This window comes from Myiozetetes cayanensis, unplaced genomic scaffold (genome assembly GCF_022539395.1).
Source record: "Myiozetetes cayanensis isolate MyiCay16 unplaced genomic scaffold, myiCay2020 scf6-25, whole genome shotgun sequence".
Lineage (NCBI taxonomy): Eukaryota > Metazoa > Chordata > Aves > Passeriformes > Tyrannidae > Myiozetetes > Myiozetetes cayanensis.
Window position 1 is genome coordinate 33,813,005 of NW_026087853.1, and position 18,838 is coordinate 33,831,842.

The 18,838-nt window shown below is 41.9% G+C and overlaps 1 protein-coding gene across 8 annotated transcripts in view; it reads left to right on the plus strand.

Moving 5' to 3' along the window:
* Nucleotides 1-13,775: 13,775 nt before the first annotated feature.
* PCNX1 (pecanex 1) overlaps nucleotides 13,776-18,838 on the plus strand; it is an 89,567-nt gene continuing 84,504 nt past the window's right edge. For 4 of the 8 annotated variants that reach the window (XM_050336196.1, XM_050336197.1, XM_050336199.1 and 1 more), the window contains exon 1: nucleotides 13,781-14,043. In XM_050336196.1, the coding sequence (XP_050192153.1) occupies nucleotides 13,891-14,043 (153 nt within the window). In that variant the 5' untranslated portion in view covers nucleotides 13,781-13,890. Of the gene's footprint in view, nucleotides 14,044-18,838 lie in introns of all 8 variants that reach the window. The other 4 variants (XM_050336192.1, XM_050336195.1, XM_050336194.1 and 1 more) reach the window with 2 other exon arrangements.

Consider the following 18,838-nt stretch of genomic DNA (forward strand, 5'->3'; position numbering starts at 1 on the left):
TGTTTGGAAATAACAAAGACAAGAAGGAAAACAAGGTATTTCGTTTGGGCTTTAAGTTTGCAAACAAAGCCTTTGGGCCAGTTTTCAGATCACTCAAGTCACCTTTGAATAGCTTCAGATAATCAACACAAACCCAAAGAATCCTGCCTCCGAGTTCAAACCATAGGGGACAGATGCAAGCTTTATTTTTACAATGCAGAGAGACATAAAACATCAGACGCCAGCATTCATATGCAAATCATAGCTTCATATCCAAATCATAACTCTGATAAATCTGTCATTATAAAGTTATGGACATAGAATTGATAGCCTTTTCATTGCTCACTGAGGCTAGTGTTGAGTCTTTTTTTCCTCCAATTTGTATTTAGGAAGTTAATTTACTATTCAGAATAATAAACCTCAATTTAATATAAGACAAATTAGATTAGTGCAATAGTAATTATCATAGAGTTATATAATGGTTTGGGTTAGAAGTGATCCTAAATAGCATCTAGTTCCAACCTCCCACCATAGTCAGGGACACCTTCTGCTAGACCAAGTTGCTCAGGACTTCATCCAACCTGCCCTCGAACACTTTCAGCATGGGACATCCAGAGCTTCTCTGAGCAACCCATTCCAGTTCCTCACCACCCTCACAGGAAAGAATTTCTTCCTAATATCTAATCTAAACTTATCCTTTGTCACTTCAAAGCCATTAACCCTTGTCCTATTGCTACTTGCCCTTGTAAATTGTCCCTCTTCAGCTCTCTTGTAGCCCCCTTTATGTTCTGGAAGGCTGCAATAAAGTCTACCTGGAGCCTTTTCTTCTCTCTCAGCCTGTCTTCATAGTAATTGGTTTTTTTCAATGTTGTCTTGAGAGAACAGATGAGATTTGCCTGCCGTCTCCTTTTATTTGCAATCCCAGTTTAAATCCTTAGGAGAATTAGAAGAGCCCCTTTCAAAAAATGTATGACTACTGGAAAATTTTCTGTCTTGATTTTCCCTTATAGTGTCTACTCTGTGCCTGGTGACTAAGCTCAGATATCATACTGTATCCATTCGATATTTCTTAAGGCAACTAGAAGATTTCCTCGTACTTACATGGAAATAGACTTAACTCTGTTTTGATCTTTCAGTTAAGTGTGGGCAGTGAGACACATCATGTTTTTATCATGCCATCTTTCCAGACTGGCAGCACCAGATCCACAGACAGCCAGAGACACACATGGAGCAGAGATTTCATGTTATAAGCTTGTAACATCCTCAAGGAGTCTGCCTTTACAATTTGGAATTGATTTGCATGTCCTATTTATTCTTTTTTGTTCAAAAATTGGTGGTCTTAATTGGTGGTCTTAATTGGTGGTCTCTGTCACACCGTCAAGGCACTGTACGGTTCACTCAACAGCTGAAGCTTTTGTAGGACGAGGGAAAGATGATTCATAGAGTGAGCCTACACAGATCAGTCCTAGACTACAGACTGTTCAGTGTCTTTGAGTCTAATTGCTACCTGAGTGGTTCTCAAAGGATAAAATTAAACATAATTAACCTTCCTGAAGGATACGTACCTCCTTCTTTCTCATGGTGTGGTATTTCCCCTCCAAATTTTGCCACTAGAAGGGCCTGTAAGAATAAGATTTGTTAATGTATGAATGACAGAATATTTGCACATATGTACTGCTTTAAGCATGACTCTTCCTGCTTCATTGCTGGTAGGCTCTGAAATTTTCTATCCCTGGGAAGAGGAAAGTCTCAGCTTTGATCCCAGAAGGTCTGCAGGTGAGACTCGAGCAAGACTCAGATCTTTCTTGTATCCAGCTTTGCCCCTTGTGGGGTGTGCGGCGTGAAGCCCCTGAAGCCCTGCGGGGGGCGCCGGGAGCCCGCGGTGCTGCCCGCCCGCTGCCGGCCCGCAGCGTCCTCGGCCATTCCGCGCTTAACCACGGAGGGATGCGAGCCCGGCTATTTTTGGCCCTGCTGGAGCCGCGCGCTGTTTCCTCAGGGCTCAGAGCTCATTGTTTTTATTCACTTAGACGGACCAATTGTAGTTTACGCGGGACGTATTTGTTTTCCAGTTCCTCAAACCATTATTACCTTTTTCCTGTTCCCCTTGAGAAAATGAACCTTTGACACCCTGCCAGGATGCATTATTATTGAATTCCCTTGCCCATTTCAGGGTGAAGTCATGATAAAAGCAGGTGCTTTTACTGCAAGGAGAAAAAAAATCACAGAAAAAATGTGGAAGAAAACCTTACTGTGGAAAAAAAGCAAGTTGCGTAATAGTGAAGGAATGAAGTGGTGTGAGTCATCCTGCTCATGAGCACTTCATCTGGTGAAGTTATCACCATCCAGAAGGGAGTTTGCCAGGCCCTGCTTACATCCCACAGCCAGTAAGCCTAGCCAGCGGTATAGCACTGAAAATAGAACTGTATCTAGAAATCCCCTAGCATTTATGAGAAACCATCTCGCGGTTGTCCTCAGTAGAAGCATCATCTCTCTTTACTTGCATTTTATTATGAGTAACATCACCAAACATGGCCTCATCTAGGTCCACAAGGTAGTCTGGAAGACTTAGGTCCACAAGCTCCCCTACACACCCAGTTCCTCCTTGGAAGATCCCTTTTTATAGTCCATGCTTCTTACTACCCTTACCATATTTTTCTCTAGCCTTACCTTCAGAACAAGTTCTTTTATCCTCTGAAACTGGGCTTGATTTCAGTTTTTTCCTATTTGTTCTCCAATTTACCCTTCTTAATCTTCTGTGAGACTTAGGTGTGCCATTACAGATCCAAAGGGTGATAATAAGAGTGAGAGAAAAGAAACACATGCATTTGGGATGTAATCTTGTTTCTTTTTGTTAAAAGCTCTGCAGTAGGTGAGAAGGTTAACTAGTTTTCACTTGAAGTTCGAATTAGTCTTAATTCAAATGTAACTGTATATGCACACCTAGGACTTCTGTTTTTTCCTCAGCTCTGATATCAGTGGACTCAGAGAATGTGACAGTTTTCAGGTTTGTGTCCTCAGAGACTGACTGATCCTCAACTCACTTCTATTCTTTATTTTGTATAGGGAGTCTTAGAAAGAAAGATGGGTCACAAACACAATGGCCATTGCTATCTTATTGGTGGGAAGATGAGGTGTTACTTTAAAGGACAAGCTTTCTATAATGAAATCTCTCCTTTTCCTCAAGCCTACACAAGGCCACACACCCTGCCTGTGCAGCCACCTCCTAAGGAATTTCCTTGAAGGTCACTCTAGCTAACTGAATTTGATGGATTTTCTGGAGGCATCAGTCCCACTCTTTCTAAACACTTCTAGCCTGGAGCTGATGTTCACCATTAAGCTCAGTCCCTTATAATTTCTCTGTTGTATTTATGAGCTAATCTGACAGTTTAAACACTTGTCTCGAAGTTTATGAGACGATAAGGTTCATAGAAACAAGAGATGAAATCAGCTAGTGAGAATAGCATCTGACAGAAGCTCCTACCATACCTGCCAGTAACATAGAAGTCTTTTTGAGAAAGTATGTGTTGTTTAGATCTGTTCTAAAGAGTGAGGCAGAAGGGAGTACAGTGCAAAGCTGGATAATTATAAGCTCTGAAATGTTTACTTTTAAGACTCAGATCCTAGAGACTTTCTACATTAAAAAACAACTGCAGAGATAAGTGCAGTTTTCCTAATGTCAGTAGAAGTAATACTTTTGAATAAAGATGCATTTCAATCTATAGCTTTCAAAATTATGCAGGAAGCTTTGACGTATACTTCTTAAAAAAAAAAACAACATTAAAATGTTTTGCTTGTTTTCAATCATATGTCATTTAAAGATTTACAAGAAAGCATTTAGGTGCTTTGCTACAACATAATGGTGAAGCAGCAGCGTGTACCAGAAAATTTAAAATTCGGTCCAAGAGTCAAATTACTTTGGACACCTGTGCTTAATTCTGCTGTTACCACAGTGAAACTGTTTTTCATATGATTTGTGTAACGGTCAATATTGAATTAAATCTTGGAAGTACATTTTCTGCTGCAAAATAGCTTTTTGTGGTTAAAATACTGTTTGCAATGAAACCTCCTCTTTTCGTGTCATGTCAGATGCTGAAACAATGGCAAAGAGATAAATCACTCCAAAACTAATTTTAACTGCTGCAAATTTTGTAACAGGCTCTCTGATTCCTATAATGTTTATAACACTGTATATAGCAGCTATAGGCATATAGCTTACAGATTTCTGATGCAACCTTCACCAGCATTTCTGGGTTCTATAAGCAGCACAAAACAGAGTATAAGTCTCTCCAAAAGAGTTGCTTACTCCACCCCTTCCTTTGTTTCAAAGTGGTTTCAGATTTTTTTGCCTTTTGGGTTATTTTTAATGTTAGATCATTTCCATTGTTTATCTCCAGAAAAGTGTTTCCAGACTGTTTTGCAGTCATCACTGTTCTGGGAAGGTCTATGAAAAGCTGAAGGTTATATGTTCCTCCAGCAGATGTGATCAGAAATACATGACTGTCATCAGCATCATACACCTACATCTAACTCCTTTGATTACAATAATTTTCTCCCTGATCATTTTCATTACTTAATCCATCAAACATTTCCCAAGGGGCTGAACATATCTTTCCATGTTGCAGACAATAAAGAATGCACCAAGACAAATGCTATTGATATGGACAGTGCCCTGGAGTGAAGATCATACCAGCTGCTCAAGGCACCCACGAGGGTGGCCTTGGGAAATACAGGTGCCTCTGGATGCCTGAAGATCCCTAAGAATCTACCATGAGGGACTTACAGGCTGCTCCATAATGGGCAAAATCCTTCATTCCCTAGCAAAAGATCAGGAAGAAACTCTTCAAAGGGTGCACCCTCTCAGAGCACCTCCTGTGGGTTTTAGCACAGGAGGGATGGACCAACAAGCAGTGTCTGTACAAAAACCTTTAAACTGGCTGAGAGCTGGAATTCATCCACCTGCAGAGCTGGAATTCATCCACCTGCAGTTCTCTGATCTGTGAACTCCACTGCTACTGTGCTGATCAGTATCTGCTCTTGATACAAAGTGGGGAACACTCTCATATGATAAATAAGCATAGAAGAATGAATAGTCTTAGTGTCATCGCACTGCCTTGTCTCTGAACCAAGAAAAAACTCACTTGTCTAGCACCAACTCTGCAGAAGCTGTGACAGCTTGTATAGATGCTCTTCATGTAAAACATCACTCTGTTTAATGGATCAAGACTTGGGAGATCTGAGTGCTGGCTTTGCCAATGGTTTACATCATGAACCAGAGTAAATTACTCTATTTGCAACAGTTTTAACACCTGTGCAAAGGAATTAAGGATACATCCTTTGCAATCTGCTTTCATCCAGATTAAAAAAAAATATATATCCAACATATGCATTAGTATCAGTGCCACTTAACAGATAACACCGAGTTGCAAAGAGGTAATCTATTTTTAAGTCTACTTTTCTTGGCCACATATAGTTCCCATTCAATCTGGTACTATTGTGACACTGCTCATGACAGGTATCATCAGGCCTTCCCTGTATGGGTGAGGACAAAGAATTCTGAAGACAGACCTCATGGATACAAGAGTAATGCAAAGAATGAAACACAGTCTGATGTGAAAACAGGCTAAAGACTATCAGCTCATTTAAATGAAAAAATACTTGCATGAAAAATTATGCTCTCTCAGAACCTGGGGTGTATCTATATATGTGCATGAACACATGGGTCAATACACGTGTTCTTTGTTCACAGAGACTGTCTTACTGCGCTATAGCAAAGAGCTAGCTGAAAGCAGAGGCTGCAAGGAGAGACAGGTTGAATGTGTGCATATGTTTTTCTATAGCTATGAGTTTCTTTTACAGTAAGAGTTTCCTCCCACATCAGCTTAACATGGAATGCTATTTTTGGTGAGTAGGTCAAAACCAGTTGCCCACTGAATGGCTGCAACAAATCCTTTCAGCCAGCAGGGGAAGAATACCTTTGTAGCTGCTGTTGTTTTCCTGATGAATACTTTGGCCACATCCAGCTGGCTGCCAAAGACCCTTTCTTTAAAAGCCATATCTCCTCTTTAATAAAGCTCTCATCACACCTCCTTCAGGCTTCCCTCATTCTGCTGTACTTATGCCTGATTTCGTTTAGTTCATGGAGTGGTACAGCTGTAGAATGATGGCTTCCTCAGAGAAAACATGGCCTAGAGAACAAGGAAAGATTTTCTGGGAAAGCAGATGTTACTCACTGGTAGCTCATATGGGTTTTGTTTCTAAATAACTCTTTAAAGGGTTGCTGGATCCCAAATTACTTTAGATATGCCATAAAGTGGCAGTGTTTCATGGCACTCCCCCCAGATTAATAATTTTCACATTTTGAAATTTGTGAACTGTACCTTCGGGCACTGCCAATTCAAGCAAATACAAAAAATAGTAGTCATGACACCTCAGGGCATTATTTCATCTGATCTTCTCCACTAAGAAGGTCCAACCTGCTCAATATTTATCTGGGAAACCCCCCCTGAGAACAGAAAGAAGGGTATAGGAATGGGCAGACCTTGTAAGGCAGCAGATATTTCTTGCCAGTATAAATCATACAACATCTCTGGGAATTTAAACCTTTGTTGTTTAAAAAACAGCACTGCTTCTTCTGTAGCTGACCTATATTGGCACTAAAGCAGCCTGTGGCTACCTTCAAAAAAGGATCTAAAACTGAGATTCTGTCTTTCTTTTCTCAAATTCAGGTTGTTAACTATGGCCACATTCCATCTCAAGGCAATGAATTTCATACTGTTTCCAATAGTCTTGAATGTCAAAATTATTCTTCACACCTCCTACTAAAGCACAGAGTCACTGCCATATTCTGCTTCAGACAAGGCTGTATTCAGTGAGGACTCTTACATACACAGTTTGCACAGGAGTTGAAATCAGACAGAAATATAAAGTTACTTTTCCAATTATTCATAATTAAGCTAAAATCCAAGAAAGATCTAGGGAAACTGCTAAGACTTGCAGGACCTCTCAACTAATTTGCCCAAGCAAATCCTTGGACTTCTAAGAAATCCAGCTGCATGAAGTTGTGAGTTATATCCACTACAACATTATCACCTTGCAATACCAGTAGTTATTCTGCACGTTTCCACGGTTCCCTGTTGATAAAGCCAACTGTCTTAAGACTGTTGTCCAAATTCTGCAAATTCTGCCTACATTTCCTCCTCAGTTTCTGATTTTGGCCTCTTTTCATTACCCTGAAATTCACAGGCATTTAATATTTGTTGGAATTCTGCCTCTGACAATGTACTTTAAACTGGAACTGTTTTCTAGGCAGGGATTGACCAAGTCAAAAGGCTTAACTTTCTCAGAAAAATGGCTAAAAAGTGCCATAAGAGAGAGGAAATCCTTTAAAATTGAGAAGATGATCTTGGGGACTCACTAGCATGCTATGGGAGCTTTGTACTTTAGACAGAGAGTTTTAACTGTGAACAAAGATCTTAAATTGCAATTTATCCCAGTGGCATTGTGAATCATTGTTTGGTAGAAATGAGGCACCACTGTGCTGTACTTTAAAGACTGTGGTATAAATGCTGCTAAAATACTGTCAGCTGAGTGTTTGGATATTCTAATTTTAGCCTTGTTTATTATGTTTCATCTCCATGGTGTTTTTAGGCAATGCATGTATCAGCAATGCTAGCAAATTCCTCTTTTTCAGAGAGACCTTGCGGTCACTGGGACACTGATGATGCTTTTCATTGTGATTTCTCTACGGACACGTTCACACAATTAGGTCCTGTAGTGTGAAAGTGCATGATGCCCTCACAATTTTTTTTGTAAGAACCACTGACAGAGCTATCTTTAGGAGGAAAATCCATGCTAAACCTCTACTTTTTCTCTAGCAATGGGACCATTAAGCCATTCCAATTGATTTTTCAGCCATGCTGAAGCAGCTGCAAGAGGTTAGGATAGGGAGACTGTGGCCCACACAGTTGCTAAAAGTGCATATCAGAAAGATGCATAGATATAGATTCTAGATAAAAAATAAAAGGATGGAATTGAAGATGCTGTTGTTCATGTGGCAACTTACAGAAAGCTGCTATCAACAAGTTGGTAAGAATTTGTTTTTATTAGCTGTCATGGGACTCCTTTGTCTCTGTGGATCTATTTTAAATGGTTTTCCCCTTTCAGCACTCCATGATAATAAGAAACTTATGTAAGTGCTTTTATTCAGAGAGAATCTGGCTTTGGTCTTATTTTGTTTTGAGAAAACCACAGGGCTCAGACAGTGTATGAATAGAACTTACATACTCAAAAGGTGGAGCAGGCAGCTGAAACGAACTGCAAGGGCAGGGCAGGGCAGGAATAATGGGACTGTGGGCTTCACAGTTCAGCTGTTTGCAGATGAGTAATTAGCATCCTCCACCCAGTGAATTAACTCTTCCTCAGTAGAACTGTGAGGTACTATGGAAAGCTAAATTAGTCATAGCAATAGCTGAAAAAAAGAAAGAAAGAATCCAAACCAAATCCAAACCTTTCTTCCCCTTTCCTGGTTTGTGGGGGCAAGAACTATGTTGTCCCACATGGAGAGAGGAAGTGCTTTGGCTTTTCCCACAAGCTGCTGGGCAGAGTGTATCCTGAAAGCACAGGTGGATCTCGGAGTGTGTTTGGTGGTGCAACTCTTTGTGATAAGGTGAGTAACCTGCCACAGCTGGGGTTGTATTATGTGCTGTGAGTACTGAACCTGCCAGCATAGCATGGAGAGGAGGTTTCTTGCCATGGAACCTTCCTGCCTGGTCTGAAACACTAGAGAATAGGCACATTTCTTTTTTTGGTTCTAAAGGCTGTATTCCGGTGGGGAGTAGGGGTAATATACTGGACTGGACTTGACTTCATGGAGTAATGTCATAGTAATCCCTTAGTGTGTAAAGCTGAATCTGGTGTGACTTCTCTGCTAGAAAGGAATTGTGATCTGTAAAAAGATCTGGTTCTTGCTTAGTAGTTTGTATAAGCCCCATGCAAATAGCAGGTAAACTGCTGTCAGATGCTAATGTGATGGCAACATGTTAAGTAGAGTCCTGCAGTTGCCAAAACCTACTCTACTGTAATTAAAAGTAAATCTAGAACAACTTCCTGACAGGCTTTATAAGAAAATTAGCTATCTTACAGTGAAACTAGGCTAGCACATGTTACTGTAGAATGACTTTCTGCTTCCTGTCATCCTTGTAAATAACTCTGCTTCTAAATTCTCCTATAAGATAATGAGAGAGTAAAACACATCTATCATTATTTATGACAATGTTCCGAAAAACCTTTTTTAACCATGTTGCAATTACAGGGAACAGTGGGGAATAAAAAAGTCAAGACTTAAAATTATGTAAAGGCTTCAAGCCCAAGTAGCAAGTATATATTTTACCATTGTTTCTTCAGGAAAGAAAAAGGTAGGTGCACTTCTCTCCTAGGTTGATCAATTATATAGAAAATTGACTTTTGTCTTTTTCTTCCTTTTTTTTTTATTTTTCGAGCCAAAATTGCTGCTTTGGATACTGTATCCAATCCACAGAGAATGACACAAAGAATGTGTCAGCAGGATGCAAAAATTTCGGTTGAAATGCTGTTGTCTAACTATAGATCCTGAGGAATTGATTTCTATCAAGAAGTTGATAGGAAGAAGTATGTAAAAGTTGGCAGTGAGCCACCAAGGCCTAGTTTGTCAATGTTCATCTGAGAATAAATGCTGTATCCAACCCTCATAATTGTAAAGCAAGTAAATTGGTGATTTTCTTATTTTCTGCTGACTGTTTTATTAGCTACTTAAAGTTTAGTATCATACTGTGATGATTTATTGTAATGAAAAGTTACAAGGCAGTGGCAGTCATAAGCTTGTTTCTGGACATAAACTTTGCCCAATTTAGGCAAAATATTCTTTTTAACTTTCTGTTTCACCTCTTGTCCTAATTATCTGAGTCATGTTCTTATAAAATTTAGGAATTCTCTTGATAACTAATTTAAAAATTATAATTTTGGGTATCCCACAAAAGATGTGTGGAGGGAAAGTGTAGAACCTCATTCCCTTGAATAAGAAGAGAGACTAAAGTACTTCTAATGGTTCAAAGCATGCTGCAGTATTATTCTTAGAGATGGCAACATGTTGAAGTGTTTTTTTGACAGGTTTGTTTTGATTAACTTTCTGTTCTTGTAATAGCACACATTTGTTGGTCCCCAATACTTTGATTTAATGCCCCCTTTCTTAAATTTTATCTGTTAAATTGATCATTCTTCATTGATGTCATGCTCTATATTTTTTCTAGAGCAAACTATTTTCCTGTACCCATCCTAAAGAAATACTGTAAGGCTAAAGTACAGTGCAGATGATGAACTAGTTATTTGTTGGATTGCAGATGTTTGATGCTCAGATTAAATTTACTGCTGTTACTTTCTATCCAGATGTGGATTATTTGCTTTTTTCCTCTTAAAAGCTAATAAAGATTTCTTTTTTCTTGCTTTGTTAATGATGCCTACAACTGGGCTTATTATCAGTTTTACCTTTGGGCATGGACGCATTCCAATAATATTATTTCCCCATCTTGTGTCCTAATGTTTTCAGTCTGTCTGCAATTAAATAGCTAAACAATGAAATTTAATTGTCCTCTCAAGCATGTGATATTCTCTCTTATTCTACTGGATGCAGACTAGATGATCCCCTGATGAAGTGCTCTTGAACAGAGCTATCTGTGTGGAATTAGGTTACACTCCTTGGGATCAGGGTTCAGTCTGTAATATTTATGTTTTGTTTCCTCTGTTTATTTTTTGCTTTTGCCTCTTCCATCCCCCCAAGCCTCTGTCACTTCATGGCTGGTCAAATGGTCCAATGACTTTAGGAGTGGGGCTGGGAAAACAGCTGTAAGAATGCAGCCTCTCACACAGGGGCACTGTTTAACACGAATCATTACTAGGACACCGAGGCTAATCTGTCCAGTGGCTCATAAGCAGGAGCATAAAGGTTTTTAAAGCATTTACTGAAGCCTTCAGACATGTTATTAATGAATGTTATCCCTCTTGCCTCCTTTTTGTGGAGAAGGTGAACAGCTTTTATGTAATTCATAAAACAGCTGCTGGAAGAGCTAATGCTTTATAATCCTGATCATTACGTATCACAGTATATTTATGGATAAAAAAGTTTTTTTAAACAGCTATATTTGTAATTTTAATTTTTAATGGTATTTTGGCAAATTATGTAGTTGAAACAGGCTTCATAGTTCAATTTTTTTTCTGAGCATCCTGTAACTGGTGAGCCTTGTCATGCTTGGCTTTGACTCAAAAGGATAAAGGGAATTCCCCCTCCCCATCCATTATAATCCTCTGTAGATTTTCACTGTTTTTTTTTTCCCTTCCCCCATCCTTATTTCCTTTCATATCTCAATCCTGTTTGGCAGAGTTAAAAAATGCTCTTTTGCAAAATACTGCTAGAAGTTTTGTATTTGAAAATGCACTATTTGAAAAAGGTTTGTTTGTTTGTACTGGAGGAGAGAGCCATTGTGGTTAAGATTTTGCGTCCATCCCTTCTCCCTACTTTCCAACTGGGGAAACAAAAATAGATGAAATACATCTGCTTTGAGTCAGTAACTTCTGTCTTCTGGTTTTCCAAGAATAGCCAAATGCTGCCATTGGCTCACCAACTGTCAGGGAGACAGTGGAGACTGAGGAATTAATGCAGCCTCTTGAAAACACCAGCCCAAATGCATGCTCATCGTGAGTCATGGCTGAGTGCTTGAAAGAAAGCCTGTGGCAGAGACAGGCACTCCAGGGTTATTTAATTCCTGTGATTCTTTTGCTGCAGAGACTCACAGAGTGGGTAAGGTTGGAAGAGACCTCAGTGGGTCATCTAGTCCAACCTCCCTGCTCAGGCAGGGTCATCCTAGAGCAAATTGCACAGGATTGCATGCAGATGGTTCATGAATATCTCCAATGATGGAGACTCCACAACCTCTCTGGACAATCCATTCTAGTGCACAGTCACCTGCACAGCAAAGAAGTTCTTTCTCATGTTCTTCTGAAACTTCCTTTCTGCCTGTTGCCTATTTTCCTATTGCTTGGTTCTACTAAGCCTGGCTCCTTCCTCTTGATACCTTCCCTTCAGGTACTTATATAGACATTGATGAGGTCCCCTCTCTTTTTGAGGCTGAGCGGGCTCAGCTCCCTCAGCCTTTCCTTGTAGAAGATGCTCTAGTCTCCTATTGCCTTCATAGTTCTTTGAACCAGGAGCTCCATCCTGAGGAGGCCAGAATTGGACACGGCACTCCAGATGTGGCCTCACCAGGGCTGAGTAGAGGGGCAGGACTACTGGCGATGCTCTTCCTGCACCCCAGGATTCCGTTGGCCTTCCTAGCCAAAAAGGCACACTGCTGGCTCAGGGAGAGGTTGTTGTCCACCAGGACCCCCAGGTCCTTCTCTGCAGAGCCGCTTTCCAGCATCTGCTGGGGTGGGACAGTAATTTGGTTTCAGGATAGAAACTGCCTGGGATCCTTCTGCCACTGCGGTGACAGTATCATAATGTCCTCAAAGTCCCAAAATGTTACTGGAGAATCAGGTAATGTAATGAGGGATCCTCAGTGTTAATAATTCAAAATATTGGAAGGAAGAGGGCTTCCCTTTCCACTGCTTGACAGCAGTCTCTAAACTCCTTCCTTAATCTGTCTCTTTTTAAATAACATGGCTTTTGGGATGTGCTTGTTTAAGGGAAAAGCTTGAAAAGCTGTGGCTTGATGAGAATTAGTGACCTGTAAACACAGGTGAATGTGGAAGTTGAAACTTAAATCTGAAGAACTTGTGGTGCATTCATGGCCTGCTGTGTTGTGTTCTCCCAGCAAAGCCCAGTGATTCTGGCTTTGTAGCTGTTGCAACCAACAAGAAAACCAGTGGCAGAGACAGGCACTCCAGGGTTTTGGAAACACCATGTATTTATTATTGATAGTAAATGGCGGGACTCCAAAAACAATGAGGTTGTTGTCTTGCTTTACTTTTAGAGAATTAAAGTGTATGCTGGACAAATGTGCTCCTGCCCTGCTGCAAGAGGATGTGTCACCTCACCAGGAGTCAGGCCCTGGGAGAGGGAAAGAAAGGAGGTTTGAAGAGGGAAGGGGATGAGCACGGGGGTGGTATCCCTGAGTTAGGGGCAAAGTCTGTAGCCCTGTAGTAGTCTGTAGCTGAAGTGCATCTACACAGTGTCCACAGGATAGGTAACAAACAGGGGGAGGTGGAGGACATTGTGCAGCAGCAATTCCCACAAACCAAGTCTGGACGTGTGCAAAAAAAACGAAGTAACTTCTTAAGCTGCACCAGGAGTTTAAATTGGACATTAGGAAGAATTTCTTCACAGAAAGGGTGATTAGATATTGGAACGGGCTGCCCAGGGACGTGGTGGAGTCACCATCCCTGGAAGTGTTTAAAAGAAGACTGGAGTGGTGGTGGTCGGCCACAGGTTGGACTCGGTGATCTCAGAGGTCTTTTCCAGCATAACTGATTCTGTGATTCTTTGATGGAGAAAGCCCTCTGCGAGGGTTGTGTCTCCCTCCGTTTTCTGGAGTCTCGCCCCGCTCGATGCCGCCCCCGCTGCTGAGGGCGGCCCTGCCCGCGCCGCCAGGGGGCGCTGCTGCGGCCATGCCCGGCAGGCGGGGGTGGGGCCACGGGGCCGCCGCGCGCAGGCGCAGCGCTGCCCCCCCCCGGCGGCGGCGGCGCGCGGCCCCTGCCGCAAGGCCCGCCGGTCCGTCGGCGGCGCGGGGGCGGGCGGCCGGCCCGGGCCCGGACATAAGATGGCGGCGGCGTTGCTGGGGCGGCGGCGGCGGCGGTTGCGGCTGTTGCGGAGCACGGGCGGTGCGCGGCTCTGCCCGGGCTCGCAGGGCGGATAGAGCGGGGCCGGCGCGGTGGAGCGGGGCCGCCATGGGCTCCCAGGTGCTGCAGATCCTGCGCCAGGGTGTGTGGGCGGCGCTGAGCGGCGGCTGGTACCAGGACCCGCACCAGGGCGCGGGAGTCAACGCTCTGCACCTCTACCTGTGGCTCTTCCTGCTCGGCTTCCCCTTCACCCTGTACATGGTGAGCGCGGGGCCGGCCCGGGCCGGGGGCCGAGCGGGCCTGGCGGGGCCCGTGGGGGAGGGGGGCGGGAAGGGCCGCGGGGCCGCCGCTCGCGCGCCCCCTGCCCGCGGCGCGGCCCCGGGAACGGCCCCGGCCGGGCCCCCCGCCCCTGGGACAGGGCCCCGCGGCCGCGGTCGGGACTGCGGCGTTTCGGGCGCACGGAGCTGGTACCGGGAATCTGTGGGTGGGCGCTATCGGGGCGCGGCGGGGCTACAGGCGCTGGCGCTTTGCCTTCGCTTTTCTGTTTACTTTCCTTCAAAATCGGGCATAACTCTGTCAGCTTCCGCTGCGGATCCACTGGCAGTCCACTAAAAAACACAGTTTCTAAAGAAGCTGTCAGATCTAGCCGGTATTTCTGTCTGGCAGCGCTATCACCTGGTTTTTGAGTCTGATGGAAGGATATGGGTCCATAGCCTAGAAGTTTATTTGTCTGTAGTGTGGTGTACTCTGTGATGGCTGGCAGTGCATCTGGAGTGTGTATTATTGACGAGAAGTTACTTTGGCTTTTTCGCTTCCGTCCAGATTTTAGTGTACTTGGTTTGTGGGAAGTCCTGCCCTATATATCTTTGTAACTGATAGTTCAGTTAGAGCTGTTAAAATACTAACCTTTAAACCTGCAAACTTTCTTGACATTTGGACTTGGGAACAAATGCAGGAGAGGTGTGATCAGTTACGAGAGAAGGGGGAGGTTTCCTGTTGGCCAGTCGTTTTCTTCTTGTGTAAGTTGAGTGTAAATTATGAAATGCAAATAGTTTACTTCGGAATTTTTCGTAGAAGAGTGTGGTTATGCTAGGTGTGTTGTGACCAGTTTTGTGCACGTGGGGTAGAATGTAATTTGCAAGCCTGCTGGGTCCAGATGCTGTGACAACCTAAAGTAGAAACTGCCTTGTGAAAATTTTTGGATTAGTGAATGAAACATTGGAGGAAAAATTCTACGCAAGTGAAGTTGCAGAGATTGAGAGCTCTGGGGTCAGGCATTTGCTTTGTTACAAAGCAGTTGGTAAGATTGCGGTATGAGACACTTAATACTAAGAAATAACTAATGTGGAAGAGGAGGTTTCAGCTCTGTATGGTTAGTTTTTAATTCATGTTACAGTGTCATAGAAAAGGCAACTCCAAGGCTTTTTGTTTGAAAACTTTTAGACTGCTGGCATGAAAACCGCAGGCTGAGACCAACTGCTTTTAAAACCAGAGTTAATATGACAACCGCTAGATAAAACTTTCAACTAAGCAGATCCTTTCTATAAAAACTATGAATCTGTATCTATTCAAAGTTCATCAGAATACAGGAAGAGGAGAGAACTTCTGGTTTCAAATGTAGCTTTTTAATTGTTTTTTTATAAAAGTACTGTTCTTCTGTTTTACAGAATAGTCTGTTTAATTAGTACTGTCACGCTGAGAGAGCTGTTCATAAAGATGTGGTGAGCTATATTCTGAAAGCATAGGAGACTTTTGAAAGGCGAGTGATTTATATTGTACGTAGTTATTTCAACAAATGATAAATCTAGGCCAGCATTTGAATCTCCTGCTACTCTGAAGGCTGTAGTTAATCTTCTGTTACCTGTACTATGGGTTAAACTTCAGTGTTACCTAAACTTTTTTCCTGGGCGAAGGGAGAAGGCAGACGAGCAAGCTGCTTCAGGTTTTGTTGAGGTCAGAGAAATTCTCTTGCTTCATAGCTCTGGACAAGTTAGAGGTGCAACAAGTGCCAACTTCCCTGAGAATAAGTAAGGAGATTAGTCACAAGTTAAAGCAGATTGAATCATATTTGGCTGTTCTCCCTCTTTCCACCCTCTGCAGTTTAAGTGTTGTCTAGACATAAACTAAACAGGCAGTACCGTGTTGGTCATCTTAGCTCTTTAGTATCTCTTAAGCTCTTTTTCAGAATAAAAAGCAGTAAGTGTTGCATTGCTGTGGGACATACATAAATAAGCAGGACTTGCTTAAAAAGTCTTAGGTAATCATAATCTGAATTCTGAGCATGGCTCACTGGTGTGTAGGAGGGAGTTTCTAAGCTAGCTTCAAGTGACTTGTTGCTGGCAGACAACCCCGTGTGTTTAAAAAATCAAGGTATGTACAAAGACTTAAAATGCAGTCAGGTTTCATATTGCTTATAAAACTTCCTCACATAAGGAATTGCAAAATCATAACGTTACTTTTATGCATTGAGGCAGCAATAACTGTAGTTACTCCTAAATTGTTTTGTAGCAACAAAGACAAAAGTATCGCCTAAGAACTTTGGTTGTAGCTGGCTCTCAAGGCTGAATGCGTTTTACAGTGAGCTAATCACTTTTTTCAAATGTTATTTAACCCCCAAAAGGAATAGAACGCTTTGGGATATGGTGATTTGGGTACGCTTATTGCTTCAAGACTTGGTTTATTGCACCCAACATTACTAATCTTTTTTCTATGCATTCTTTCTATTGATCTGGTATTTTCAGAATGGAATTTGGTTATAACTGTGGTCAGCAAGTAATACCATAAATCTGCGTTTTTCTTTGTGTGTGTATGCTAGTGCTGTTAGGGTTGATGGATTTAATGTGTGGTGGAAGCCAACTTAAAAAATTACCAGTAGAATTCAGCTCGCCTTTCCTCCTTGATCCCTCATCTGCCTTCTGAGCTTAAGCATATGGAAGTGGAGGTTGTACCCTGTGTGAAGACAGCTGTATACATAAATGTATCTGTATTACCGACCCGGATACTTTTCTTTTTCTCTTGTATTTACACACTTTAACCATCCTGTTGGATGTGTGGTAAAAAGAAAATTGTAGATAATGGAGGAACTGGGTTGTAGAGTAAGAGAAATTTCTGCTTAAGTCTGTATTCTTAGAGCTGTGGTTTGGCAGCATGCATACAAAAATACTGCTTTCTAGACCAGTTAAATCTATCCTGTTTGCATATTTGTGTTCAGTAATAGACTCAACTGTGCTTGTTGATCTGCCTATCTGTTGTAAGAGCTGATCCTTGTTTTTACTGTAATCCAGAACTGGAATTGGGAGAAGAAAATATGCTTTCTATATGGGGAAGCTGTACAACTGTCTTGTAAAATATAGTGGTAGAGTTGAAAAAATACCCTACATGCAGAGGCCAGTGTTATGCATCAGTGTTGCAAGGGGGAGGGGAAAGAGAAGGCTACCCAAGTACTTCCCCCAGTCGGAATGCTGTTTCAGCCCCACCACATGCGCAGGAGCGGGTGAAGTCTTGGCTCTGGCAATTGTGGAATTTTGCCAGTGATGGAAGAGGAGCCAGGACTGTACCTTGCTTGGGGCGATGGGCTCATATGTACCTACAGAACTTGTCTGTCGAAGTCAAGCTCATTTAGACAACAAGTTCACTTAATTTCCTGAGTTGTGTACATAGTTATAGAAGTAGGTCATATAAATGTAGCTTCACGTGAAAGTTTTTTCCAGTGAGTTTCTGAAATACATCCTTTTTCTTAAACTGAGATTTTAAATAATTGAGGTTGGATCTGTGATAACGATCCCTGGTATCCCATATTGCTCTAAGACACTTCTAGTTTCTCGGCTACTCAAGTTTCAGTTGCACACTTTTGAGTTTTCAGTCAAAAACTAGGTAACTTGTAACTGAACTTGCTTCTTGATAACAGCAGTTCTTAAGGGCTCTAACTGTTCATAAACAAAAATTGGGGCCAAAACTGTATCTGTTGTTTCTTGATTTCTCCTGTTCTCCAGTATGAGTGTTTATATAAAATACTGGGCTCAAAATGCTTGAACTGGTAAGCGTTTTAAAAGATGCCTGTTACTTCTTAATGAATGCTTGATTAATATGACTTCTATGTAAAGATTTGCAATCTGATTTGGGTTGGGAGACTTTCCTGTGAGTGTTCTCAATAGGTAACACCTACACATTTTTTTTTTTTAAAGAATCTGGAAGCTTCATTGCATCTGTGGGGTCTAGGTAAAGCTACATGTGATTGGGTAAGATCCATATAGCCTTTATTTCTTCATAAGTGTGTCGCACAACCTGCGATCAATGAAATTCCCTCCGGTTCCTGGCACTTACATGCTTAAAACGTTGCATCAAGATACAGTGACTTTTTGTAGTTCAAATGGGAATATTTTATGGCAGTGACTAGTGGTCTGAGCTTTATTTTCTGTTCTAAGTTGGAGTTTAGGAGTGCTTAAAGCTTTTTCTACCTACTCTTTCAAAGTATCAAAAGATGTGTTGTGATAAAACTGAGTTAACTTAACAGCCAGCAGCTTCCAGAAGGGACAGTCCTACTCCTCAGCTGTGCCTTCCTGCTTCTTACTTTTGTGCATATGTATAGTGTGGATTTCATAAGTTGTCTCGAAAGGTTTAAATTTGGAAAGTAACCCTTGAGGGAAAAGTGGTAGAAAATCAGTGTCCTTCCTCTTCCCCCTCCATATTTGAGAGTACTACTTAGCTTCCCTTTCAGCTAGGAGTTTATCTAAAGCTTGGGTTTGTTCAGCCATTAGACGACTAAAGTTTTCAACAGAATGTAATTAAAGTAGTCAGTTTTTGTATGGTCATGTTTAGCTTTTTATATTCTACAAGAGCTTTAGTTGTGACTACTGATGTGGAGTGTATGTTTTCTTTTGTTGCTAATGCAAGTGACTAGAGATGTGCGGTAAAGTGGGGTGTTCTCTGAAATGCTGTTGCAGCTGCAGGCTTGTAGCCATCTGGTGTCTACTAACAAGCTCTAACCTGAGGTTTTTTAGTCTGCTGTGCCCAATAAAAATGCTTTAGTACTTGTGGAAAGAACTGAAATAAAATC